This window comes from Biomphalaria glabrata, chromosome 1 (genome assembly GCF_947242115.1).
Source record: "Biomphalaria glabrata chromosome 1, xgBioGlab47.1, whole genome shotgun sequence".
Lineage (NCBI taxonomy): Eukaryota > Metazoa > Mollusca > Gastropoda > Planorbidae > Biomphalaria > Biomphalaria glabrata.
Genome location: NC_074711.1, coordinates 89168485 through 89195178, shown reverse-complemented (window position 1 = coordinate 89195178; position 26694 = coordinate 89168485). Strand labels below are relative to the sequence as shown.

At 33.6% G+C, this 26694-nt stretch overlaps 2 protein-coding genes across 4 annotated transcripts in view; one reads left to right on the top strand and one right to left on the bottom strand.

Moving 5' to 3' along the window:
- The first annotated feature begins 1185 nt into the window (after positions 1-1185).
- LOC106070451 (nucleolar complex protein 3 homolog) lies at positions 1186-11656 on the top strand. The gene is made up of 21 exons (XM_056018441.1): positions 1186-1354; positions 3133-3431; positions 3547-3755; positions 4172-4389; positions 4886-5047; positions 5434-5527; positions 5744-5820; positions 5955-6074; positions 6180-6251; positions 6469-6525; positions 7384-7500; positions 8531-8611; positions 8740-8840; positions 9032-9104; positions 9631-9766; positions 10377-10447; positions 10609-10719; positions 10902-11030; positions 11166-11263; positions 11382-11463; positions 11550-11656. Exons 1-21 carry the CDS (start codon positions 1352-1354, stop codon positions 11634-11636), a joined length of 2397 nt encoding a protein of 798 aa, XP_055874416.1. The 5' UTR covers positions 1186-1351; the 3' UTR covers positions 11637-11656.
- A 127-nt stretch (positions 11657-11783) lies between these two features.
- Positions 11784-26694, bottom strand: part of LOC106070452 (lanosterol synthase-like) — a 30548-nt gene continuing 15637 nt past the window's right edge. For all 3 annotated transcript variants that reach the window (XM_056018443.1, XM_056018445.1, XM_056018444.1), the window contains exons 4-18: positions 26240-26348; positions 25926-26047; positions 25558-25654; positions 24770-24905; positions 24341-24449; positions 23408-23526; positions 22051-22148; positions 21894-21921; positions 21722-21778; positions 20474-20596; positions 20089-20235; positions 18175-18271; positions 14822-15248; positions 14545-14623; positions 11784-14374 (exon numbers count right to left, since the gene is read on the bottom strand). In XM_056018443.1, coding sequence (XP_055874418.1) covers positions 14246-14374; positions 14545-14623; positions 14822-15248; positions 18175-18271; positions 20089-20235; positions 20474-20596; positions 21722-21778; positions 21894-21921; positions 22051-22148; positions 23408-23526; positions 24341-24449; positions 24770-24905; positions 25558-25654; positions 25926-26047; positions 26240-26348 — 1877 coding nt within the window. In that variant the 3' untranslated portion in view covers positions 11784-14245. The remainder of the gene's footprint in view (positions 14375-14544; positions 14624-14821; positions 15249-18174; positions 18272-20088; positions 20236-20473; positions 20597-21721; positions 21779-21893; positions 21922-22050; positions 22149-23407; positions 23527-24340; positions 24450-24769; positions 24906-25557; positions 25655-25925; positions 26048-26239; positions 26349-26694) is intronic.

The following is a 26694-nucleotide window of genomic DNA, read 5'->3' as shown; positions in this document are numbered from 1 at the left end:
ATTATCCAGTGTATATGATTCAATTGTTAGTCCTATAATTATTTTCTAACTGGTATTTCTTTTTGAGGTGTAGAGCTTCCTGCATAATTTTTTTTTAGCTGGTTTCCAGTGCAATACTTGTGGATTTTGGTTTTGACTAGGGGCCTGTCTAAGTTTTATTCCGTTTTAATTCTCTTCTTTTATCTAGAGAGACCAGGGCATCGTACGTCGTAGCTCTTATGAGTGTTATGTTTTTATTATTTTTATTTTAGTTATCCTTAGACCAATATTTTGAACCTAGTCTATAGGGCCTATAGGGTTTGAGACCCACGCTGTGGCATAATATTCTAGAGTGGATCTGATATAACTGGTGATATGCTGTTGTTGTTTTTTTTTTTTCAGAATGTTTTGGTTCGTTCGACCCCAGTCTGTGCCGGCTTTTTCTTTTTTCATAAGGCTATGGGATATTCTTTATCTTATCTTATATGATACAGACGTTACTTCAAAAAAGAATATGATTACGTCCTACGCGCCATGCATTTATATAGTCATGCATATAAACCAATCACCTAAATTCTTTTGTCTTAGTATGGGACAGTAGGCCTATATGCGCCGATGGTTGAACACATTGTCCGGATTGCCGACTGAGTGTATAGAATAGTACAGATCATCGATGCCTAAAATACGGCCCGCGAGCCATATCCGGCCCACGACGTGGTTCCATCCGGCCCGCCGATATGTTGGCACGAAGAGTATTATAGTAGACCCCCCCCCTTTTTTTTTTCCAAAAAATTAAAAAGGTTGACTTGTGTATCTTTACCTAAATAAAAGATTTACCGATTGGAGGATCGATAGGAATATTTAGGCTACCAACGACAAGAAAATGAGTCGGTAGTAAAGCTAACTACAATGTTGCCCTGTTTTAAGTAAATCGCTTCAGATATCCAAATCCTTAATGTAAGTACTAGATCCACGGGTTTCTAATCAATTAGTTACAAATTCAGGTAAATCTCATTTCATTATTTTTTTTTACCTTTTCGTTCATGTGGCCCGCGACACGAGTGTCAGAACTGAGAAATTATAATGGCCCGCGGATCGAATTAGGTTGGGCATCACTGGACTATAGATCTATATGCATGTAGATCTAAATCTAGGTCTGTGATGTTGCTTTTATAACTTTTTGATTTCTTAGTTATGTCCCTTAATAAACAATATGGCAACTTACATGGACGTAATGTTCATGTGGTAACTTGGCATACATTTACAAAGTCTAGAAAGAGTCTAAATATATTTATATAAGTAGAACTATAAGTAATCCAAAAAGCGTATTAGATCTAGAGTCCAGTTTTTAGACGCACTTTATACTGTGAAAATGGTGAGGATTCAAAATGACTAGATCTACATTTTAATTTTCTTTTTAAACTTTTTTTTTTATACTGACACTGATTATCCCTGATTATTTGAGACTGTGACTGTTGTGTTAACTTATAAAATCTGCATAATCATGACTTATTAAATAATTATAGATGTCTAGATCTATACAGTATACTAGATCTAGATTTATATAGTTTTACTTAGATCTAGATCTATTAATACTATTACTAAAAAAACTATTTATTATAATTATAGGCAATTTCCGCCACGTATCGTGTATGACTTGACTGACTTGAGTATGACTAGTATGAGTTTTTCTCCAGTACTGGTGACAAATAATATTAGGACAGGTATTGGTTCACTAAAAAAAAAAAAAAAAAGTGTTTATAAATCTCAAACAATTCAAATTAAAATCTCACAATTTTCATTTCATTGCACTTAATTGACTTAGACTTAGAAATGATTGATTTATACTAATTTATAGTGATATTTTGAGCTTGAAAGAGGCATAGATCTAGTGGAATTTAATTTGTATAGAAACTTTGTCACTTGTCACTGTGAAAAAGTACACAAAATGGCAGCTTTTAATGTAACGCAGAACACCTACATCATAGGTTGTAGTAATATTCTACTAAAACCTAGGAATATTGAACAGACATTTTTGTTTAAATGGGTTGACAATATAATCTTATTGCATTATATTCTTTATCTATATTGTTTTTTTTATATTTACTTTGGTATTACTTAGATGTCACTGGGGCATCTTGGAAGTGGTTTCCCACTAAACTTAGAAATTTTAAACCTCTTAACAATATATATACATCTATAGTCTATAGCACTATCTATACTTCTGTAGGCTGTAGCGTTATTTACACATTGATTGATATGTTATCTTAGTATAGTCTTTTCTTTCATTCTACTTTTAAGCACTTAAGTGCTCACTTCATGGCAAGTAATTATAATTGCTAATAACGACAAATAGTAAGATCTATCTAGTTGCTATTATTTTACACAAATTGTTTTTAAAACTAAACGATATTCACTTATATTGGTGCCTTTTTTGCCATTTAGAATCTCGACCTAGATGTAGCTATAATAAGCCCTAATTTGGCGATGCATCCTACCTAAATCAGCAATTTGGCCAATGGGCAGACTGGGCTCTATAGTTTTGGTCGGCAGCCAGTCTAGGAGACGGAAGCTCTGATATAACACCTATAGATGGCTATCTGTTGTTCACAGCCGTCTCAGACTACTGTGGACTGCATTTAGTTTAAACAGTGGTATTGGTTTGCGCGAGCCAATTATCACTTTAAAAAATACTTTGCGCAGGCTGGAGGCAATGATTCTGTATACTGGCCATATCTCTACAAGATCTAGTCAAGTCTAGATCTAGATTTAAATAGAATCTATCTATATAAACTATATTAAATCTAAATTTTGATTCTAGTACTTTACTTTTACTTCTAAGATTCTATTCTAGTTCTAAATCTAGATCTAAAATTCTAGATCATACTAGATCATCTAGAATAAGACACATAATGACATCTTCTATATATATATTCATAATTTTCCCATTAGATCTAGATCTAGATAAAGACACTAGATCTACTAGATATATGTAGATATATATTTAGATAATATAACATTTTTTATTATAAATAATATTTGAACATTAAGTAGGAATTAGTTAATACACTAGCTTCTTTAACTGAAGTGCACTATTTTAAAACTTAGTTTATTCCATTTAATCAACAATTATTGTTCTTTATTACTTCAAAGAAGCCAAAGGTCAAAAGTAAAACAAAGACTAGCTCCGTTAAAGTGAGTTTAGCTAAACTTGCCAATAAACGCAATACTCGCCTGGCTAAACAAGGAAAGCTTCACAAAGTCAGCAAGAAAGAAAAAAAAAGGCAAATTGCTCAGGAAAAAAATGAGAAGAAGCAGCAGCTGGCGTCAAGCAAGGAAAGTCAACCAGAACATGCTGAGTCAGAAGAAGAGTCTTTCAGTGACGAAGATGTCGATTGTTTTCAGAATTTCAGCAATGCTAGATCTTTTTTACAAACAAGAATTGAGGAGGAGTGAGTTTTTCAGACTATTTTTTTATATATTTTATTTTAAACCTGCATTTAATATAAATTGGCATGTTATATATTTTGGTTCATAATTATATTTTAACACAATATTTATAACAAGGGGAGAGATACCTAAAAGAAAAAAGCAGAAAGTCGTTGATGATGAGGATAGTGATGTGGATGAAGGAGAAAAATATGAGCGGCAACCTAGAAGTTTTGCTGCCGATGTAGCTGAACAAAAAATGAAAATGATGCTGCCAATCATTGCTAAAGGAAAGGTTATTAAGAGAATGGTTGAGAAAGATGCTGCTGACGAAGTTGAAAAACCAGGTAGAGATTTTCAGCTATATATACATCTTCTTTAATATGTTGGTATTCTTTCTTTAATATGTTGGTATTCTTCTTCTATATTACAATAAAAAAAAATTAGACATTTATTTACAGTTGACTTCTGATTGATCTACATATTGACTAAAGAAATAGACTGAAATACCATTATTTAATTTCTTTTTCTACTAGCATAAACTTTTTTTCTGAAGTAATAACAATTATACTAATGTATTAATTAAAGTATTCACCTAAATATTTTAATCATTTAACTAAATTTAAAAAAAATGAAATACAGGTTTTATTATTTTGTATTCTTAGAATTTTCAGTCTAAGTGACAATTGTTTGATATTATCCGAGACTTTCAATGAAAAATGAAACATTCCATTTCAAGCACTTCGATTTTGATCTCTCGTAGTGAGCCAAATGTCAGAGAAAGCAGACGTTAAAGAGCACGATAGTGATGATGAGGAGGAAGTGGCTTTGGATAAAAAAGCAGAGCGGGAAAAAGAAAAACAGCTTCTAGCGTCAATGAGTGCCGCCCAGCTCTATGCTTACAGGAAGAAAAAACTGGAGGAAAAGAAAGAAAAAATAGCATCGTTGTCGCATGCAGTCATTGCGGATCCACAAACTAATGTAAGTACATTTTATTTTGTAGGTTTAAATAGTTGAATTAACAATCAACAAGGCAAGTAAATTTCTTCTTCTTCATGTTCTCATTGTTGTGTTGGAGTGTTCATATGACTAGACCAATACATGAGATGAACTGCGCAGTGGTTTCCAAATCATGGAGCTCTCCATATAGTTTTCTTTCTATTGGGGTGATTTGGGGCCAATGTCTTATACGGGCCTCTTGGTAAAGAGAGCAGTTTTGGAGGACGTGGTCAGCATTTTCTGGTGATACTCCACATGGGCAGATTTCACTGGTTCCAATTTTGAGCTTCTGGTACATGTGTTGTCGCATTCTGTTGTGTCCGGTCCGGCAAGTAAATAAGGTCCTACTCTTTTCTTCTCTAATGAATATGAAAACGAAACTTTGTTTTTTTTTGTGATTTCACTAAAATTCTTTTGTTTTTTTATAGATATATATAAATCTTGATTATCATTAATTTGGACATGTTTTTATGTACAGATCAAAAAATTAAAAGAGCTTCGTCTGATGCTTGGGGAAACTGATCTCTGCGTCTCTTTGACAGTCAGAAAATATGCAATGATTTCAATAGCAGAAGTTTTCAAAGATATCGTTCCTGGGTATCGACTTCGTATTCCGACAGAAAAAGAAAGATCTCAGAAGGTATGATTCTGCACATCACAAGATTTCTTAGCTCTACGTTTGAATCTTGTTGGTTATTTAAGTTGTTTGTAAAAATTGTTATGACAACGATGCTCTTCCAGCCCCCACCCTTCACCCGTTTTTTTTTTTTTCAAGTATTCAGAATTTCTTCCATTTTACTTTTTAGAGAAAGTCATTAACCAATTTACGAAATGTAAACACCCTTTCCTCACTCTGATGGTGGCTTGAATTAAAAAATTCTCTTGGGTTTATTCTATATCTTTGTTTTCCAAGATAGAAGTTTCATTATATATATATAATGTAGATCTAGTAAACATCTTTGAATAATGTGTTTTTTTCCCCTTTGAATCAACTTTCGGATTATGTACATTTATAATTTCTGTCAGGTGAAAAAAGAAACAAAAAGTCTGTGGGACTATGAAACTTCCTTTCTGCTAAGCTACAGGGTATATTTAGAGTTTCTGGAGACACTGGCCAAAGGTAGACAACTCTATTTTTGTATTGCATGTTGACACACAACTATATATTTCCGTTAGCCCTGGATGTGGCTAAATATGTAGGTCACAGCTGGGATTGCACTCCTCATTAATCTACGGACTCGAAGACAAGCCTTGTTATATTTCCGTTAAATAATAATTATTATTATCTATACCTTGAATGTAATGTGATCCTTTTTTTTTTTAAACTTTATTAAAGCCAAACCTATCCCTGAAAAGAGTTTCCTGACAAAACATGGCATACATGATCTACAGCTCCCCCATAAAACTAGAGTAGTAAGTATTTGGTATAAGTTGCTGGAGTTTTCTTAGGTTTTTGATGTTTGTGTGATGTTTAACGTTTAACTAAATAAGTATTATTTATTGCTACATTTTTGGATTTGGTTCATGGTTTTGGTGTGGATTTCCAGGAATTAGGTCACCTCGCCTTAAAATGTCTTTGTGAGATGTTGGTGCACCATCCTCATTTTAATTACCGCAACAACCTGATAGCGACCATAGTTCCATTTTGTAATCATAAAGATAGTCAGGTAACTTCCTTTAATTAGTTAGAACAAAAACATCTTAAAATGAGTTAGTTAGGTATAGCTGTGTAAGAAATTTCATTTTCATTCATAGTTTATTTGTTTTTTCAGTTTTCTGAAACTGCTTGTAATTCAATCAAGTCTGTGTTTCAACAAGATAAATCAGGGGAAGTCACTCTTGAGGTTTGGCTTGAATTTTTGAGTTTTACTTGTATCTTACTCACAGTCAGTACTCTAGAAGCTTGCATAGTCATGTGAAATACTGCACTCGTTAGGAATCAAGGACATTGCCATTATGAATATTAAATATTGTTTCATTGAGATACTTTTTAATTTTCTTTTTTCAAGTTACAATGTTTAAATTAATAAATTTTTTTATTTTCATTGCCGAACGGAACAGATAGTGAAAACGATTGGTAGGATGGTGAAGAAACTGGAGTTTAATGTCCAGCCTCAAGTAAGTACTCACAGTGTTCAATGTTAGCTTTATGTTTATGTATGTGTACACACTCTATCACCTTAACTAACTGCTGTGTACTGACAATGTGAGGAATAAACATGAAATTAGCAACGATTAACTACAGAATAATTTTTATACCTTGGGACCCTTGGTGATAATGGCTCAGATAAGTCAACTGACTTGAAAAATTTGTTTTTTTTTTTGAGACATGGATGGTCAAGTCAAATGTTAGCCTTGTACCTGGTCACAACTAGACGATGTGGCCTTCTCGGTTCATCTGCTGTGTACTGACCATGTGCTATGATTTTGTTTTCTTTCATGATTAATAGACAATGAGTTTAATTTGCCTGGCCTCAACACTTAGTCTGCTACTGGTTTTCCATACCCTTGTTTGTTTATTTATTGTTATAAATATTGTGAGTTAACCTCTGTCTCCATGGCTACAGAACCAGCCAAATCTTGCTTACTTTCTTTTCTAAAGAATGGGTATTTAGAGAAAAACTTGGGGGAAGGTCAATAAGACAGACACATGGGGATCTATTAGGCTGACATGTATATTTCTTTGGCCAATGGTTAACAAACAGGCCAGCACAAGACTAACCGCCTTTACTTTCCTTAACTTAAGTCAGGTACCTATTAGAGTTGGGTGCACTCAGGGGTGCCCTAAAAAATCCAGAAATTCAAAATCCGAGTCTTCTCTGAGATTCGAACCCAGGGCCCCAGGTTCAGAAGCCAAGTGCTTAACCACTCAGCAACCACACTTTGGTGTAGCACTAACTTAACTATAAAACATAAATGTTTGACACTCCTCGTCTGTTCCTCGCTATTGATACTTGTTGTCATTTTCTTTCAAAGGTTCTTGAAACATTTTTAGTTTTGAAGATTAAAGAAATTGATTTATCGAGTGGAGAAACATTTAAGAAGATGAAAAGAACAGAGAAAATGTTGAAACTTTCACGACGAGAAAGAAAAGTATGTATCATTAATACAGTATGAAATTGTTAATTGATGACAACTTATACAATTGGATTAGAATATTTATTCAATCTAAAGGAAAACATTTGAAAAAAATTTCTTTAGAACTAAATCTAAAATTTAAAAAAAAGTCTCGAAACATTTGAACATTTAGATAAGATTATTTTTTATTGGTCCAATCAAATGGAAATTTAGTTTGACTACAATTGACTACCTCAGCGTTACTGCTGTAACAATAGCAATAGAGATACAAATACGAACATCACACAAGAATAGTTAGTAGAATTAATTTATGACACTTCTGTTACAAGTTTGTTTAAAAATTTTTGCACCTCTAAACTTACAAATTTAAACAATGAATTTTTGATGATTTACCTTTTACATAAAGTCAAAAGAAGACAAATCTTTGTTTTTATAGAGATTACTTTAGTGTAGGCTGGGTCTATGGATCTATGGAACAACCAGATAGACCAGTTAACCATCTCACCCTAAGGTCAATGTTAGTCAACAATCACAAAGAGGAGTGGCTCAACCAATGGGCATCAGGAAACACAGGCAGAGCCATGTACAAAGTTAATACTACGCCTAACAAACTGGACAGTATTAACTTCCTCCCCCGCAAAGAACAATCTACAATTTTCCAACTAAGAACAGGACACACACCACTATTAAATTACCACCTGAACAAAATATACTCCACACAACTCCCCCTTTGCAGACAATGCGCCCACCCCTTTGAAACCGTTAACCATATCCTCTTTGAATGCCCCTCCCTAATCCACCTTAGGCAGACCCTACTTCCACTACAGCCCAACATAACCAACACCCTGTACGGTAGTGCTGAACAACTGAAGAAAACAGCAAATTTTTTTTTCCTTGGCACAATCTGCAAAAGAGCTCACAGCTCAGCAGCAATAAAGCTGGCTAGAAGAAGAAGAAGAAGAAGAATAGAGATTACTTTCATAAATTCAGTTTTCTTCTTTAACCAACCATAACATTTTTTTTTTTTGTTGTTTTGTTTTTGCAGAGACTTAAGCTGAAAGAAAAACTGGACAAAGAATTACTGGAAACAAAAGCGTCATATGACAAAAAGCAAAAACTTAAACTTGTGAGTTTTCACCGAAACAATGTTGATCAGATTAAGTGTTTTACTTCACCTTATAAATTGTCTTGTTAACATAGAACTAGTCAAAATCTGTCGGCTAATGTGTCCGTCTACAATGACTTTTTTTTCAGCATACAGAAATAATTCAAGCTGTATTTGAAACCTATGTTCGAGTTATAAAGTTAGCCTGTGATTCTGCTTTGTTACCTGCGGTTTTAGAAGGACTTGCCAGGTTAGACAGACGGAACCAATTGTGTACTATTTGTACACACAATTTACTTCTCTAGTATAGTATCTTCTTATCATTTGCACTCAAATATTGTATCAGAAATGGTTTGTAATGCTGACACGAATAAGTTGATTTAGTTTGTTTAAGAGACCTGTTTTAGTAATTAATTAATTCCTCTTTTTGAATCGTCTCAGATTTGCACACTTGATCAATATAGAGTACTTTGACAGCCTGTTTGATGCATTTAATTGTCTGATAGAATCAGGGGTAAGAATAACTTTTACATATGTTATGATGAACTCTAGGTTTGAAAATAATTGTATAGGAGATAAATGAACGTAAAGAAATATTAAAAAAAATAATGATAAAAGTGTTTCATTATAATGAGCTAGCTATTGTTAAGGCGGTGTTGGTTCTTGGAAATATATCTAGTGTAGATCTGACTGGAAGTAACGCTGAACTCAACTACTCCAGTAACACCGGCGAAAGGCCGAAACAATCAAATATGTAGTCGACGCTGATATTGTTCTATAACGATATTTAATAATCAAGAAGGGAATCGTCCGATGTCAGCTATGTCCGTAAATCCGTATCTATTTTACTGCTCTACAAGAAGCGTCTTCCTTTTGCGTCGCTTAGAGCGTTCTTTCTTTTTTAAAGATCTGTCACGTCACTTGTCGCTAATTAAAACTTTACCCTATTCCCGAAACAAATAACTAATTCCTAATCATGTCATAACAGTATCAGTCACTTTCTAATTTATTCTAATGATCTTTTTTTTTTTTTTTCCAAGCTGTTGACTAATAGAGAGATGCTACACTGCATGCAGACAGCATTTACTATTTTGTCTGGTCAAGGATCAGTGATCAATATCGACCCAACCAATTTTTACAAACATTTTTATTGTACTCTGCTCTCTGTGCATGCTGGTAAGTTTTTTCAAGTGTAGGGGGGCGTGTTTGTTTGTTGTTCTTAATCTCAGGATACCACATCCTCTAGTCTGTTTCATCGTCACCTTCACCTATCCCTTAGTCTGTTGGAATGTCAGGGCACCACACAATATTTTGAAACCCTCTTTCTTCATTCCTCTCTGTGTTTTGCCTTGGATAGAGCGTGGTCGAGAGGCCAAGTGCGCTTGAACTTGGCTTGGCTTGGCTACCTAGAAGGGGGCTCGGGGTTCGACACCCGACTCGGGCAGAGTTGTGTTTACTGAGTGCCTAAAGGCAGCACGGAAAACCAACTCCTAGATACGCGACACCCCCCCCCCCCCCCAACTGGTCCACAAATGAGATTGGACCAAAAGCGCTCTGAGCATGCTATAAGCATGAAAGTAGGGCTATATAAAAGCTATAATAATAAAAGAACCTCTTTCAATGGCAGTGTGTTTAAAATTCACTATTTTGGCTTTTCTTTTAAATGCCTCTTTGTTTTTTGTTTATGAATGTCCTCTCCTTATTTCTTTGCTAGAAGTAGGCCTAATGTTTTTAATAAGAGTTGCCATGTTTAATTATTCACGTCTTGCTTTTTATTTGTTCTTAGCATCCTCTGACCAAACTGCAACAATAGTTTTAGACTGCTTAGACTCTATGATTAGTAAAAGAAGGAGACAGGTTTGTTTATCTCTTGTTTTTTTTAAGCTGATTTTATTACATTTTGATTTAAGTTTGGTTAGGTCATGCATTTGGTGCTTTTCATGGATTACCAATAGTTTTAGCATGAACTGAATTTGTACATTTAGCACCACTAATAACTTTTTTTTTTTACTATTCAGGTTTCTCAGCAAAGAATTCTGGCCTTTATCAAAAGACTTTCCACCATGTGTCTGTATCAGATATCTGAGACAGCTTTAGCACTGTTGGCTGTTCTTAGACAATTTGTACATGTAAGGAAGTTTTTAAAATTTTTAAATTTAAGGAACTAAATAACAGGGAATAAAATAATGACTGAAATCTAAAATTTTTTGTTCTTGTTCTAAGCTTAAATGCAAACCTATAAATAATCTGGATATTTATAATGGACAGTTATTGAAATAACAATTCTGAGATTTGTTTATTCTTGTTTCAGACGTACAAGTATAGTGATATTCTGTTTGACACAGAGGCCCAGGGCAGCGGACTGTATTTACCATTTTTGGAAGACCCTGAACACTGTTGTGCTAATAGCACTTCACTTTGGGATTTTCACTTGTTATTGGTAGGTGTCAATAGCTGTACTGTTTCCTTCCATTTCTACTCTATAAAGCTGTTCTATTATCAACTCATTTTAACTGAGTATGATGCATATGGTATACAATTTTGGTGTTAAAAGCTAACATGTTTCTATTTTTAGCATCACTATGATCCAGAAGTACAGAGATATGCTAAGCATATGATCAAGATGGCGCCATTGTCAGGAGAGCATCAGCTATCACAGGAACTGTCCAGAAAGTATGTTGATTGTTTGTTAAGATAGTAAAACTTTAAAAATTGATTGAACATCTTTTCTTGTGAGCTTTTCTTTCTACTGCTTGTACTGATTAACTAGTACTTAAATTTTTTTGGTCAGGTCTCCAAAAGAATTATATGAAATGTTACAAGGAAGAGATTTTTTTCACAAAGTTCCTGAGAAATGTCCCAAAAAACGAAAGGTTGGTTTACTTTGTATTGGACATTAGATATAAGGTTACAAATATATCTAAAGTGTGTTCTAACTGAACTGGTTATTTCTATGTAGGTCAGATCAACAGATTTTCTCGATACAGAATTTGGTAAGCATTTAGAAAATATATGTGACTCAGTGCCCGATTTAGCTGGAGAATAAACAATTTTTGTGTCATGAAATCTAGTCTTGTTTTTTTTTTTTTAATTTTACCTTGCCTTTTAAGAGAAAAGTCCATAAATAAATTTGAATTGTGGGATTCTAATAGACCATTTATGTTATTAGAGGGGCATCAAAAACAAGACAGCATTCTATAGAGACAACAAAGTTTATTAATCTCACAGAAAAAAAATGATTCCTATAAAACAATACATCCACCAATGTTCATAGAACATAGAATTTATGTATACAAAGAAAGCTGTTAAGTTTCTTTTATTCTTGCACAAATAAAAGTAGCACAATCTAGTTTTATTATACTAACGGTTGAAATGTATTAGAATATCTCAATATCAAGCCTTAAATAATTTAAATTATTTAGCAAAACAAAATCATGGCTCATTGTGATTGTAATGTTTAAATACAAATACAATTGTTACATAACTATAAGTACATAAGTAAAATAAATGGAGAAAACTATGTAATTACAACAGTGTTTTTTTTAAAAGACAAACGCCTTTATTTCTACTTAAACTTATCAAACAAGCTACAATTTTATAAAAAAGAATCATTTTGTAAACCAAAAGAATAGAATTGATATTCCCTTCATTTCATGTTTAGATGACATTGTTTTTAGATTTTAAACCCTTATCAAATGACTTGTCATTGGTACTTAGTGGCAGAGTTCAAATTTATATTTTAGAAGATGAATAAAAGTTTCACTTCCACGTTGTCTTTAAAAAAACAATGTCCCCAAAAAATATCTATATAATAAATAAAACTTATAACAAGTTTTTAATAGTAGACAGAAGGGAAAAAAGTTAATGCAAATCAGCAACTTAAGTCACAGGAAATAGAAGTTAACCTAAAATAACTTGACAATACTAGCCATGAGTTTGGCCATTGGTGCTGCTAGATTTAAGAAAAATGTTGAAATTTCACAAGGAAAAGAAAAGGTTAACTGGTTACATATAATACTAATGACATAAAATGCACAACACACAACGGTCACATGGTAACCTTAACAATACTTGTAAAAAAAATTAAGTGTCCCCATAAAGTAGGTACAATCCTTCTGACAGTATTTGTACGACAGCACATTATCATCCCTTTTAAAAAAAAAGCACACCTCTACAATTAAACAGATACAAAATCCTCAACACTAAACTTTTAGTTATTGTCATTTTCCCATGTCAATAATATTTGTTATGTGCATGTTTCAATCATCATGAGGTGGCTGTGTGGTCCCAAGCATATCCAGCAGGAGGAATCTGACAGGAAATTAGATTCTGCATCTTTTAAGATACAGCATGACAATTCTGAGATCAAGATTGATTTTTTTTTGAGTATCTTTTGTTTGCAAAAGTAGTAACCTCTACTTCAGATGCTATTATTATTCTATTAGAATTTTTTGTTTTAGGCAATTAATTTGAACTTATGAGATGTCCACGGATACATACAGAGTCTATTACTTCAATAGTAACCAAAATATGCAGGAAAAAAAAAGAAAAATACAAGTTTGTGGTGGGATTAGTACGAGATGTCATATACAGTTGAGTGGCCCAACATTAGAAGTTGGCTGATTTAACTACCTATGGTCAAGCATAACAAGAGATGGAGGATAAATGAAAGAGAAAAACCCACCTAAGCTTGGCATCTGTTGCCATGAGCAAGCTGTGGAAAATATGGAAGAGTAACGTCAGCTTCCAAGTAAAATTAAAGCTGTATTCTTTGCTAGTGGTTTCTGTACTTCTATATGATTGTGAAAGTTGGACACTGAAAGAATTCAAGCCTTTGAGAGCAAATGTTACAGAATAATGCTGGGAATCACATACCAGAAAAAAGAAGACAAATGAGTTTGCATTGTTACAAGTCAACACTCAGGCTGGCAAAAAGGAGGAACTCAATACTGTGAAGAGATGAAAGCTGAGGTGGTGTGGTCATAATTGTAAGACATGTCTCGCTGTCTAAAGACATCCTTCAAGGTACAATAGAGGGAGCATGAAGAAAAGGTCCAAGAAAAGCTGGCTGGATAATGTAAAAGAATGGACCAGCCTCTCTCTTCCTATCCTACTAAGAACTGCTGACCGAGAAAAATGTAGGGATTTGGTTAAGCAAACTGTCACAGCACCCCAATGAAAAATGTCAAAGGATGAACCAAAATAACAAACAACTTTGAGCACTAGATGTTTAAGGATTGGTCCCACAACACTGAGGTTGTGCAACAACATACAACTCATTATGTTGCATTCTAAATCAACTTCTTAGATTGGCATGTTTTAAATAGTACTGTTTTTTTAAATTGAAAATAAAGAGTCATTGAAATCACACAAAAAAATCTCCAATCAGGATCAATAAAACAGTTTTAGTCTTACAGATAGATGCTGTAACAAGTAATAAACATTTAGTCCTGCATTAGTAGCATGCAAATACATCACTGTTAGTTTTTTGCTAGTTTATTACACATGCTATACATTTGTATATGCCAGTACAAATCTGATCACTCTTTTCAAAGATGATGAATTACTAATTGCACATTATAATAAATTATCTAAAAAAATACTGATAAACAGAAACATTGTGTGAGGCACATTTTTCTACAAATGAATGACTGTTCACGTGCGAACTAATGAGCTTTCTGGATACTGTCTTGCGAATCTTCCAAGAGTCCAGATTGGGAAGACATTTCTGTAACATGTATAACTAATGGCACAAGATTTATTGAAGACACCACTGACATTTTCCTAAAAGTGAACAAAATAATAAGAGCTTTAGTTTGATGAATCATAGAATGAACAATGATAATTAATTGATACTTTTAAATTAATGTAGGTAGCCTGCCAATAAAAGTAGATTGAGTTTTTCTACTTAACACACTAGTTACATCTCTAAATTAACCGACGCACTATCATACCTGAGGCCAGTCCCCATTTGGTAACTGTCTAGACATCACAAGTCTGATTCCATTTTCTATTACTTCAAGATCAGGATATCTGGAGAAAGCAAACTTTCAGTAAGAAAGATTTACAAAACATTTACTACAAATACTTCTTAAATGTACACATAATTTCAAAAAGAAATGCAAGAATTTCAAAATCAATTACTGAAAAAGTGTAAAACATTCTCAATAGCCTGTTCTAAGAGGTGATAGAAAAACAAACAAATTAATAGTTAAAAGGTAATCAACCTACCTAACGACCATCAGCCCCATCAGAGCCCAACATGTGTTCACCACTTGAGATGTTTCACTGTTGACATACTCTCTAATCTCACAAGATTCAAAGTTTTCTCCCCAGCCCCCATCTTCCATTTGTTTAGAGATTAAGTAATCACATCCTTTCTTCACTGCACTAGGAACTTTGTTTCCACTGCCGTAGGTGTAGCCCATGCAAGCATAGCCCTCAAGAGCAAACCAGGCACCATACGTGAAACAGACACCCCAACTGCCTTCCCATGAGCCATCTGGTCTCTGTTTGGATTCAATATACTTGAGGCCTTCCCGTAGAGCTGTTTGAATTTCATAGTTGCGATACTCTGGGTAGGCCTTAGCGAATGTAGTTAAGCATTGCATGCATGCCGAGGTGCACTCCACGTAAGTATAGTCTATCATGATGTCTCCTGAAATAACAGATTAGCAATGTCTATTAAATATATGGAAGGAAAGTCCTCAGAAAAATGTATGGTGACACACATAAGGAAATTGGATAGAGGACTAGCACCAAACAAGAAATATACCAGCTATATAAGACCCATATGAGCCGCGGTGGCTGAGCGGTAAAGCACTTGGCTTCCGAACCGGGGACGGGGGTTCGAATCCTGGTGAAGACTGGGATTTTTAATTTCGGGATCTTCGGGCGCCTCTGAGTCCACCCAGCTCTAATGGGTACCTGACATTAGTTAGGGAAAAGTAAAGGCAGTTGGTCGTTGTGCTGGCCACATGACACCCTTGTTAACCGTAGGCCACAGAGACAGATGACCTTTACATCATTTGCCCTATAGACCACAAGGTCTGAAAGAGGGGAACTTTACTTTTATATAAGACCCATCCATAGTGACAGAAATAAAAAGGAACAGATTATGTTGGGCAGGTCACCTCGAAAGAGTGTCAGAGAACAAAGGAGCAAAAATTGTTCATCCCCAAAAAGCAGGCGCCCCTAAGGTAGACCACGCAGATATAGAGGCAGATCTACAACAGCCTAAAGCCTGGCCTTGGAGACGTAGAGCACAGGATAGATTAGAATGGAGAGATGTGATCTAAGGTAGACCACACAGATATAGAGGCAGATCTACAACAGCCTAAAGCATGGCCTTGGAGACGTAGAGCACAGGATAGATTAGAATGGAGAGATGTGATCTAAGGTAGACCACACAGATATAGAGGCAGATCTACAACAGCCTAAAGCATGGCCTTGGAGACGTAGAGTTACAGGATAGATTAGAATGGAGAGATGTGATCTAAGGTAGACCACACAGATATAGAGGCAGATCTACAACAGCCTAAAGCATGGCCTTGGAGACGTAGAGTAACAGGATAGATTAGAATGGAGAGATGTGCTAAAGCATTGGCTGTAGCGCCACTGGAATGGATGGATTAATTATATGGAATGCATTTAGTCACATGCAGTTTTAAAGACCAAAATGTATAAAAGAAAAATATGCTATAAATGCCAAAGCAATTATACTCAATATCTCTAATAGTAATTTGTGACTTATTATATTTGGCTTTGAACACAATGCATACAGTACTGATAAAAAATCTTGATCTAGATAAATGATAAAAGTGTTTTCTCTAGCATTATTATTGTTTTTATAAAAAGTATACAAAGCAAAAAAAAAAATACAAATAAAAACGATAATACAAATTGGCTACAAAAAGGATAATGCTTATGTCTCAAGCTCCTGGAAAATGGTTTTTAAAACAAGTTATTGACTGCCTGGTCGTGCAGTTTGCGCACTGGACTGTGGTTTGGATTTATCGATGGTCCCGGGTTCAAACCCTGCCCGCTCCCATCCCCCGTGGTGGTGAGGGAGGTTTGGACTAGGAAGTAAACTATCTTCAACTCTTAAGGAACATGCGAAACATGTATAACATTTTACAAACATTGTCATGACAGTTCATAGCAGGGGACTAGACAACCATCCACAGAGAAGAGATGACAAATGTGTCCAGCTCTGATAAATTGGTGGTGTATTAGTTGAGAATTGTCCATAAGGATTTTAGAAGTTGTAGAAAGGCATCATTCACGAAAAAAAAATGCTAGCTGTGTCTGAGTGAAACACAATGCTATGCTGGGTCTCATGTTTATGTGGTGTCTCTGTTTTACCATAACACAAAATGATTACAATAGTAATAAGCCTACTAAAAGTTGTTGAGCAAAAAGAAGTTCAATGAATGTTAGCAGTTTTCAAAGACAGAAGAGTCTTGTATAGAATTATCAGACTGTGATAGTTGTTTTAGTGAAAGTCATTATATCTTATAAATAACACACCTTCTGACATAAATATTTATCTTCTTGGAATTACACTTTATTTTGGCTGTTAATTTAAAGATACAATAATTGGTATTTATTTTGTGTCACTGACTGAACATTGATTACTAGGAAGATTAAATACATTTTTGATTACAAGATGTTCCATTGCATTAAACTTAGATAAGAAATTGATGAATAAAACAAGAATATACTTTTCTGTGTATACATCCTATCATCTATAAATCAAATAAGAACATAAAACTAAAATGTTATTTAACCTTGGTTAGGCCAATAATAGAATATGCATCCAATGTTTGGGACCCTCAACTCAAGAAAATAAGAAACTGGAACAGACACAAAATAGAGCAGTGAGATTCATAACAAACGAATATTCACACTTGACTAGAATAACCCCTTTAGTAAAATCACTAAATTTAGAAAGCCTTCAGGATTCAAAAATGAAGTAGCAATTATACATAAAACACTGAACCATAATCTTCAAATACAAAAACAAAATCTAATAAAATACTCAGAAAGACACAAAAGATATAGTGCTATTAGAGCATGGAATGGGTTGCCTGAGTCAGCCAGGAAAACCAGTGACTTGACAGAATTTAAGTCTTTGGTTAACAAGCACGACTAGATGTGTAGCGTGTAGGACGTAATCATCTTCCTTTTTGAAGTAACGTTTGTATTATATAAGATAAAATAAGAAGATCTAGATCTAAAATCTCAATGAAAATCATGAACCAAAAAGGACATTTATGAAATGACATGATTAAAAGCAAATAAAACTTGACAGAATCTTGTAAAAAAATATTACATTAGGAGCTTGGTTGGTGGCATATCAGTTGACAAATTCATAACTCTAAAGTTTATAGGTCCCCTAGTAAGAAAGTGAACCAATTAGTCATGGGGAATATATCACCAGATTGTTCTAGAGAAAGTGATTCCAAAAAAAAAAAAAGATATTGTTTGATACATCTCCTAACATCTTTCTGATAGAAGTTCCTATAATATGTCTCAATTTTATTTTTAAATATAGTAGTAAAAACTAAAGATGATCTACTTACCGAAAACTTCAGAGGCATTTAACAATTCCAGCATCCGCCCCCCTCTCTTGTTTTCATAGGTGGCCCAACCTTTGTCATCACATCTCATATCTAAAATCTGGAATGAAAATATCACACTCAATGAGATCTAAAAAAAAAAAAATAATATATACTATCAAATACCTATTAAAACTCAGATGTTAAAACAAATGATTATATTATACATGATTCTATGACAAGATGAGACATTGAAATAAATATCTTGGTCTATTATTAAATTCAGGAAGCATCTGAAGTTGAGTCTTTAAAAATTTGAATCGATCCCATTCCTTAAATAAATTCTTTTTTAGTTTCTTATACACTAATATTATTAAACAAAATTTTTTATGAGCATTTAAAAAACTAGAATAGTAATTAATGTTTCTAACCTTAACAATCCTCTCCTAAAAGCTTAGTGGACATAAAATTATGGTTGCTTTTTATATGACAAGACTACATCAAACACAATCTGAGCTTGTATCAGTTTAGTTCTTAGTACTGATGGTAACAACATTAATTTTTTATTAACTGATTAGACAGAAACAAAAAGGAAAGATACAAGAAGGCTGCATGGTCAAGTGATTGGGACTTTTATCTTACACGATCCCAGATTTCTCTTGGCCTACCAGGCTAGGAAAATCAGAAAACAGAAAACAAACAAAACAAGATATTGATAACTATAAATGCAGACATGCCTACCCCCAAGACCCAGAATGTGGAACACTCAGGTTGAAAATGTGGAATGTTGGGCCCCAATGTGGAACATGCGCGTTTACGTTTGTCAGCCATAATGTTTGCAATATAAATAAAACTTCAATTATATTACTTTAATAACAATACTAGTTTGCTTCTTATACATTAGATGTAAATAGTTAAAATAGTATAATTAAAAGTAAGAAAACTTTTAATTAATAATATGTCCTTTGTTTGAAATCAATAGTTCTAAATAAGTCCTCTAAGTCTAAGAACACAGATTATAATAATTATAATATTTATAGATCTAAAAATTTATGTCTAGATCTATGGCCTATGGACTTATTGAGAACTAAATTTATTACATAATGATACATAGAAATCTAGAGATCTATCACCTTCTATTTCTGTAGATAGATCTAGATTAAGTATCATCTATTTATCTATAGTAATCTTTATCTACTAATCTAGTGCTAGATCTAGATACTAATTTAGACTATGTAGAATCTAATAAGTAGATTAGATATATACTAATAGCCTTATTTAGGCCTTATCCTTACAACTTACTGTGTCTAAGTTAATTAATTACATTTAGGTCTAGATATAGATCTTTAATAACGTTTTTTTTTTACATCCTTTTCTTAGTCTTAGATTACTTAGACTTAGAAACCCAAGAAACCAGTTGAGTTAGTGTTAGAATAGATCATCTAGTCTAGACTAGTACTAGAATCTAGTAGTACTACTACTTTGCCAAAAGTACTACTACTAGTAGTACTACTAGACCTAGATCTAGTAGAGCCATTGTCGGGAAAAGAAAGGGCTTATTAGCACTTACTTAACTTACTAGATTCTAAGAATAGATCTAGTATCTAGACCTAGAGCCTAGCGTACTAGATCTATGTCTATATAGATCTAGCTCAACAATTTCTTCGTAAATTTAGGACACACCGGGTCCGGGAGATGAAATGTAAACAATAAACACAGACCTATATATATTTTATTTTGCATTCAGTATTTTCATTTCACACTATTAATAAATAATGAAAAATCTGCGACTTTTTGTGTGTGTCGGAATTCAGACCTGGCGGAACAAAAAATTGTGAATGCGGAACGGCGGAACATGTGAGCTTTTTTTATGCTTTTGCGGGACGGTTCCGCATAATGCGGGACTGTAGGCATGTCTGTAAATGTATAATATTTTACCACATCTATTCCTCTGTACAACTTTTCCTTTGCAATCAAATTCTTAAGTTGACATTTTTCTTGTAACTTGATGACAGCTTTGATTCCTTCAGCTGTGCAGTCAGCCACAATCCATCCACAATCTCTAGTACTGAAAGGAAACGCTCCCTAGAAAATGAGATATTAAATCTAAGGGGGTCATGAACAAAAAAAGTCTCATCCTTTAAGTGTATTTTTTATGCTGTTAATTTCAATGACATTATTAATAACAGAAACAATTTTTGCTGTCGCTTAAATGAAGAGACCAATGAAAAAAAGAAAAATAAAGTTAAATATAAGCATTTTGACTGATTTAACAATAACAAATGGCAATAAATAGTTAAAGTTGCACCATAAAATGACTAACCTCAGACATTTGTCTGTAATACTTCTTATAGTTGGGAGGGTTTTCTGGGATCTGTGTGATTCGAAGAAACTCATGCAGAGAAACTAAGCAGTCTTTAAACTCAGGTTTATTGTAAGCTCCAGCCTAAATTCAACAATAAAAAAGTATACCAATCCACAAATAGTTATACTGCATACTAAAATAATGTACACATAAGAATTACTTTTTTGATGAAAAATATCTGGGATTAAATTCTTGTGCATAAAACATAATCTGTGGATTTTAAGTCGAGAGGTGATCTTTTCCCTTTGCAACTTACAAAATGTAATAGTATAATATATAAATGTTTAATGAAATAAGTCTCTTTGCTATAATATATATATATATATATATATATATATATATATATATATATATATATATATATATATATATATATATATATATATATATATATATAACGAAGAGACATGTTAGTTGACATTTATTAACAACAGTATTATTATTATTGCTTTTTTATCAAATCTTCCATGCTTCTCTAGCATGCTAGCATGTTCAAAGCACTCTGGTCCAATCACTTTTCTGAATGCGTGGTGTTAGAGGGTAAATGGGAGGCTCCTGTGCTGCCTTTTGATAATCAGCATTCACAACTCAGCTCAAGTCATACCATGAATTAAAAAATGACCTTTTGTATACAGATGTAAGCCTACTTGATTAAGTTTCTAATTTTCCTTCAGTAATGAAGATTATTACATCCAAGCCCAAACTTTCTGCAGAATCTCAGCAGCAGCAGTTAGGGTTTGAATCCAGTAACATTTTGATTAGTCTGGAGTGCATACCACATGACCATTCAACTATCAGGATTTGAACACAAGCCCCCTCAATTAAGCAGCCAAGCCATCTAAGCCACTCAGCTGCACATTTATGATTTTTTAAATATAAAAATTAACTGAAGTGTTCTTCTAGCCAGCTCTTTTGCAGACTGTGCCAAGGTAAAATAGTGTGCTGTTCTCTTCAGTTGTTCAGCACTGCCGTACAAGATTTTGGTTATGTTGGGCTGTAGTGGTAGTAGGGTCAGCCTAAGGAGTGGATTAGGAAGGGGCATTCAAAAAGGATATGGTTTACGGTTTCATAAGGGTGGGCGCAGTGTCTACAAAGGGGAATTTATTTATGTGGAGTTTATTTTGTAATTTATTTTGTTAAGAACGTAATTTAACAGAGGTGTGTGTCCTGTTCGAAACTGAAGAGTTAAACTGAAAAATTTTCTACCTCCAAGTAAGCATGTGCTGCAAAGGCTGTGTCCCACAACTGACTCCCATTGGTTCCCTGTAATAAAACAGGAAAGTATGTAAGTACCTTAATTATAACGATTCAATTGCATGACAAACTACTAACACTAATAAAGAAAAGTCTATTAAACAATATCTTTATAGAGACTTACTGTCATTTTCATGCCATCCAAGCCAAGCCTAGAAATTAAAAAAAACATGTCTATCAGATTCTTTTTAAAATTTCTTGCTGAAATTGTAGTTTTATAATTGTCATTTTATTTTTACAGTATAATAGTATAAACCCTAGCACTGAGCTTATGTTATTACCATAAATAATCCTGAACTCTGTATTGATGTAACTGGAAGTCTTTACTGGAAGGACCTTCTTCATGGTATCTAATCAACATGTTGATGGTTTTGGAAATCTAAAGTAAAAACAAGTATAAACTAGATCTATAGAACAAGTGAAGGCTTATAAATATCTAGGCGTTATCATTAATAACAAGCTTTCGTTGGAAGACCACCTTAGAACTCTGACAAAGAAAACAGCCCAGCGACTTTTTTTTCTATACTAACTCAATAGCTTTAAACTAAACAAGATGATCCTAGATACTTTTTACAGCGCGACTATATGAAATCTGCTAACATAAGGAATAACTTGTTGGCAAGGCAACGCTTCATCTAAACTGTTGCGCCGTCTAGAAAACATCATAAAAAGGGCATCAAAAATTACACTCACAACATTACCACATTTAAAGGAACTTTTTGAACAAAAATGTCTAAAAAAAAATCGAAAAAATCTTGGAAGACAGCGGCCACCTGCTCCATCAGAACTATGTCAGGTCTTCGCAAAGTGGGTGACTGCTGTCAATCAAAACAAGAACAAAGCGGTACAAAAACTTGTTTGTACCTCACTTGGTCAGACTATATCAGGAAACATGAAAAGCACCAAGATGCTAGTGTGTAGTTGCTGAATGAACTCTTTATGTCATGTCTGTTGTATTTTATGTGTATGTTTCTGTTGTGTTGTTTTTATATGAAAAAAAAATTCCTTGTAATCACAACAAATTTCCATAAGAATAAAAAAAGCAGTCTTAGTCTTATTGTTTATTACAGCCATGGGAAATACTGCATTCCTCAATAATCTTCAGACTTGAAGACAGGCCTCATTAGATTAATAACTGGGCAAAGATGGGACGAAATTCACTTGATAATGCTAAGTATATTTTTTAAGGAAAACTTTCTAACTGTGGCTCAAGGATAGGCTTGACTATTATGAGCATGTAAGTACTAACCTTTTAAAGCAAAACATAAAATTAAATGACCCACTAATCATTCAAAAATAAGTCAAATATGTATTTTTAGAGGCCCCCATGACAATTTTTATGTTTAGATCTCAAAAAGTTTTTTTTTCCAATGCACACCATTTTTAAAAGAAGATTTAACTGTTTTATCCTCTATAAAATATATATTTATTGTTTGGTATTTTTCAAATGAATGAAATAATTTTTTTATATTCATAATAATAAAAAGTTTTGGATCATTGATTAAAAATGTGCACTATATACCATGGAATGCCACCAGAATTGAATACAAGAATTAATACCTGTACTACATTGTACACACAATGAGAATGCCTATAATACACAATATGTCTGTAATGTTTGAAAAATATGTAACTTACAGGTCCAATACTAATGCACTTTGTGAATTTATCATCAGCACAAATATGGTCATACATGGAACGCAGAGCAATCTTCCTTATAAACCCAATATGAACTTTTTCATACACATTTAGGATTTCTGTGAACAAACATCAAATTATGTCAACAAAAAAGATATAACAATTAGGAACAGACAATTTTTTTTAAATATCAACGAATAATACTTTTTTAAGCAAATGAATTAAATTTTGAAAGCTTTATAAGGTTTATTATTCAGACATTCAAATTCAAAGGTATAAAATATTATATTCATGTTGTCTCTATCATAGATTCTAAGTATCACATCAAGACAGCATCACAAAGGAAGAGATTAGTGATTAGAAACAAGATTAGTACAACCACTGGACCCCACGATGACCTGCTAACTACTGTCAACAATGAAAACTAAAACTCAATGGCCATATCACAAGGTCCTCAGGGCTTGCAAAACCTTCCTGCAGGAAACAGTACCAGGAAAAGAACAACGGGCCGACAGAGAACGTGATGAATGGACAAAAAATGGACAGGCCTGTCCATAAAAGAATGGACAGGCCTGTCATTGCAAGAGATTCTATCCAAGGCAAAAGACAGTCTTCCAAGGGAGTAGCTAGGATTTTTTTTCAGGGAGGGTTTTCCCCCTTCCCATATCTATATATATGTGTGTGTATATGTAATTAATCGTCATTACACTTTGACCCTTCATTCTTTTGGACATTTATTGTACCCTAGAAATGTTATTCTTGGAGTTGGTAGAAAAACAGTGGAAATCCTGCCCTTGCCGAATTTTGAAACACGACCCCCCCCCTCCCCACACACACACCCATGCAGTCAACTTATACTAATATTACATTAAAAGTAGACAAAATATTATCTGCACCCTTCTAAAGGAAATGAATTAAAATGTGATGCCCTACTGTAAGCTAGATCCAAAAGCCAAGAGTGTGGTGAGTACAAGTCAGCTGGGGAAATATTATTCCTCTGTGCTGGCCAGTTGATCTGGTCAAAGTCTTCCACATAAATTTCCTGAAACAATGATGAACTAAAAGTTGATCTAGACAAGAAGATTCACATAAAAGAATAAAGTTTGTTTTGAACAAGATGTTCACTTAAATATTTCTGCCAACAACCTGTCTGAGAAAGACTTCATATAAATATAAAATAATAATACAATCAATTTTTTTTATATACAATAAAATTATTCCTTTTTTTTTTCTCAATTGAAATAAAATTAAAAAACCAAAAAGAAATGCCCTAATTATATCCTACTGGATACTGATATCCAGTAAATACATGATTTTATCTTAACACAAACACACAAAGTAAAATGTCACAAATGTGAATACCTTTCTTAATTGTCTGATTATATCATCTTCAGGTGCAGCAATCCTTCTTCCAAAACAGTAAGCCATGGGAAGATAGACTTGTCTACAATGACACCACAATTTGGATGGATGGAAGGGTAACCATTTGGGTAGAATCCTGAAAAAGTAAAGGATCCAATTATATCTGGTAAAGTAATTGATCCAATTATATCTGGTGAAGTAAATAAACACAACAATATGCACAAATAATGTTCAAACACTATTTAAAACTGGTTTTGTTAGTGAGTTATGAACTCGTTTGTTAAAAGGTTCAAATAAAGTCTAAGCAGTTGTTTTTTTTTTTGGTTTTCTGTATGCCAAAGTTACAAGCATACAGGGCAAAGCCTGACACTTCTCCTATACATACACAATGTAATTCAAGCAGTTTTGGCTCATGGTTAACACCAAGAAAGACATGGCAGGTTTTAATTGATCAGTTTTGTCGAAAAATTACTTATTATAACATTTAGTAAATTTACGTACAAAACGAAATTTTATTTTATTTTTGTTACATTTAAAGGAAAAAAAATTTTTGGTATGGAGGGCCATCTATTTTAACATATTTCTTATACTTAATTGAAAAAATTGGATCTATGAAACTTTGTTGTTAAAGCTTTAATATTTAAAAAAAAAACTTTAATTCATTTCTGAAAGAAAGAAATTGTTTGACAAGATAATTTAAAATATATAAGGTGCACCTAGATATTATGTACTGAGTTCGCTTGTAAATAAATTAAAATATTTTGATGAAGATTCCACTTCAAACTCACCACATTTCAGGAAACAAGGAGTTCAAACCTTCCCAGCTATAAACATTCAAAACCGACAGCCAAAACTTTCCCCATGATGGTATACCAGCAGCACCACCTGTAGCAGAAATTTCAAGTCACTATATGATTACAATTATTACACAATAAATGTTGATATATATACATATATATATACATATGTATCAAACTTGACAGAAGCTAAACAATTCATACATGATACTGTTGTACTATCTTATTGATAAACGATTAGATTGTCACAAAAGGATGGCCCGGGACAGAGCACTAGGGAGATGTATTGTTGGCGGCCCATACTCCAAATAGAGGTAACGGGCTGTAAGTAATTGAAAAGTAAAAGAACAATAACCCACCAAGCTTATGCAGCAGAGTTCTAGTTTTGACAAGGTCAGGGTCATCTTTAGACACTCCCAGCATTCTCATAGCGCAATAGTTTAACGTACATCCAAAAACTGTTGGAGGTCCTTCAATGTGTCTGTTAAAACAAATTAGATGCATTCTGAACTGCCCTGCAATCTGACAAATCTATTAGAATACAAGTTTTGTTCCATTGACATTACAGTCTTGGTTAATCTGAATAAATCGTAATTGAAAATTAGTTCATGTTAAAAAATAATAGTAATCAGAAAAAAAAGTCCTCAATTTTTTCTATTTTAGAACTACTTACAGGCCCCAACCTCCATCAGGGCACATAACAGATCTCAAATAACGAATCATCTCCAATTTTTGATGTTCTGTGAAGGGTGTCCTTGAAATATGACAAACAATGACAAGGCCTGCAAGAAAAATTATATATACATCAAAATAAAATAACATACTTAAACTTATTAAGACTAAGATACTTCGGCGCTGTTCAGCAAGCTGTTTTCATAGAAATTGGTCTCCGGCAAGTCTCTTCCCAGCTGATGTCCACTGCCATGAGGTCAGCCATGAAGCTGCACCATCGAGTCATATGAAAACATCCCTTCATGTTATTGATACGCATGAGGTGGGCTATTTATTCTGTCAGAGGACATGTCTAGCAAACCTCATGCGATGCAAGTCACAACATCATTAAGTAGTCGAGTGCCAGTTTGGCATAGGATTTCTTTACATGTGACCTAATCTCTGTGACTAATTAAA

What these genes read in the sequence shown, in the direction of transcription:
- LOC106070451 (XM_056018441.1), top strand. An exon ending in CAAACAAGAATTGAGGAGGA is followed by an intron (nt 3,432 to 3,546) that starts GTGAGTTTTTCA and finishes ATTTATAACAAG; the next exon opens with GGGAGAGATACCTAAAAGAA. An exon ending in AAAAAGAAAGATCTCAGAAG is followed by an intron (nt 5,048 to 5,433) that starts GTATGATTCTGC and finishes AATTTCTGTCAG; the next exon opens with GTGAAAAAAGAAACAAAAAG.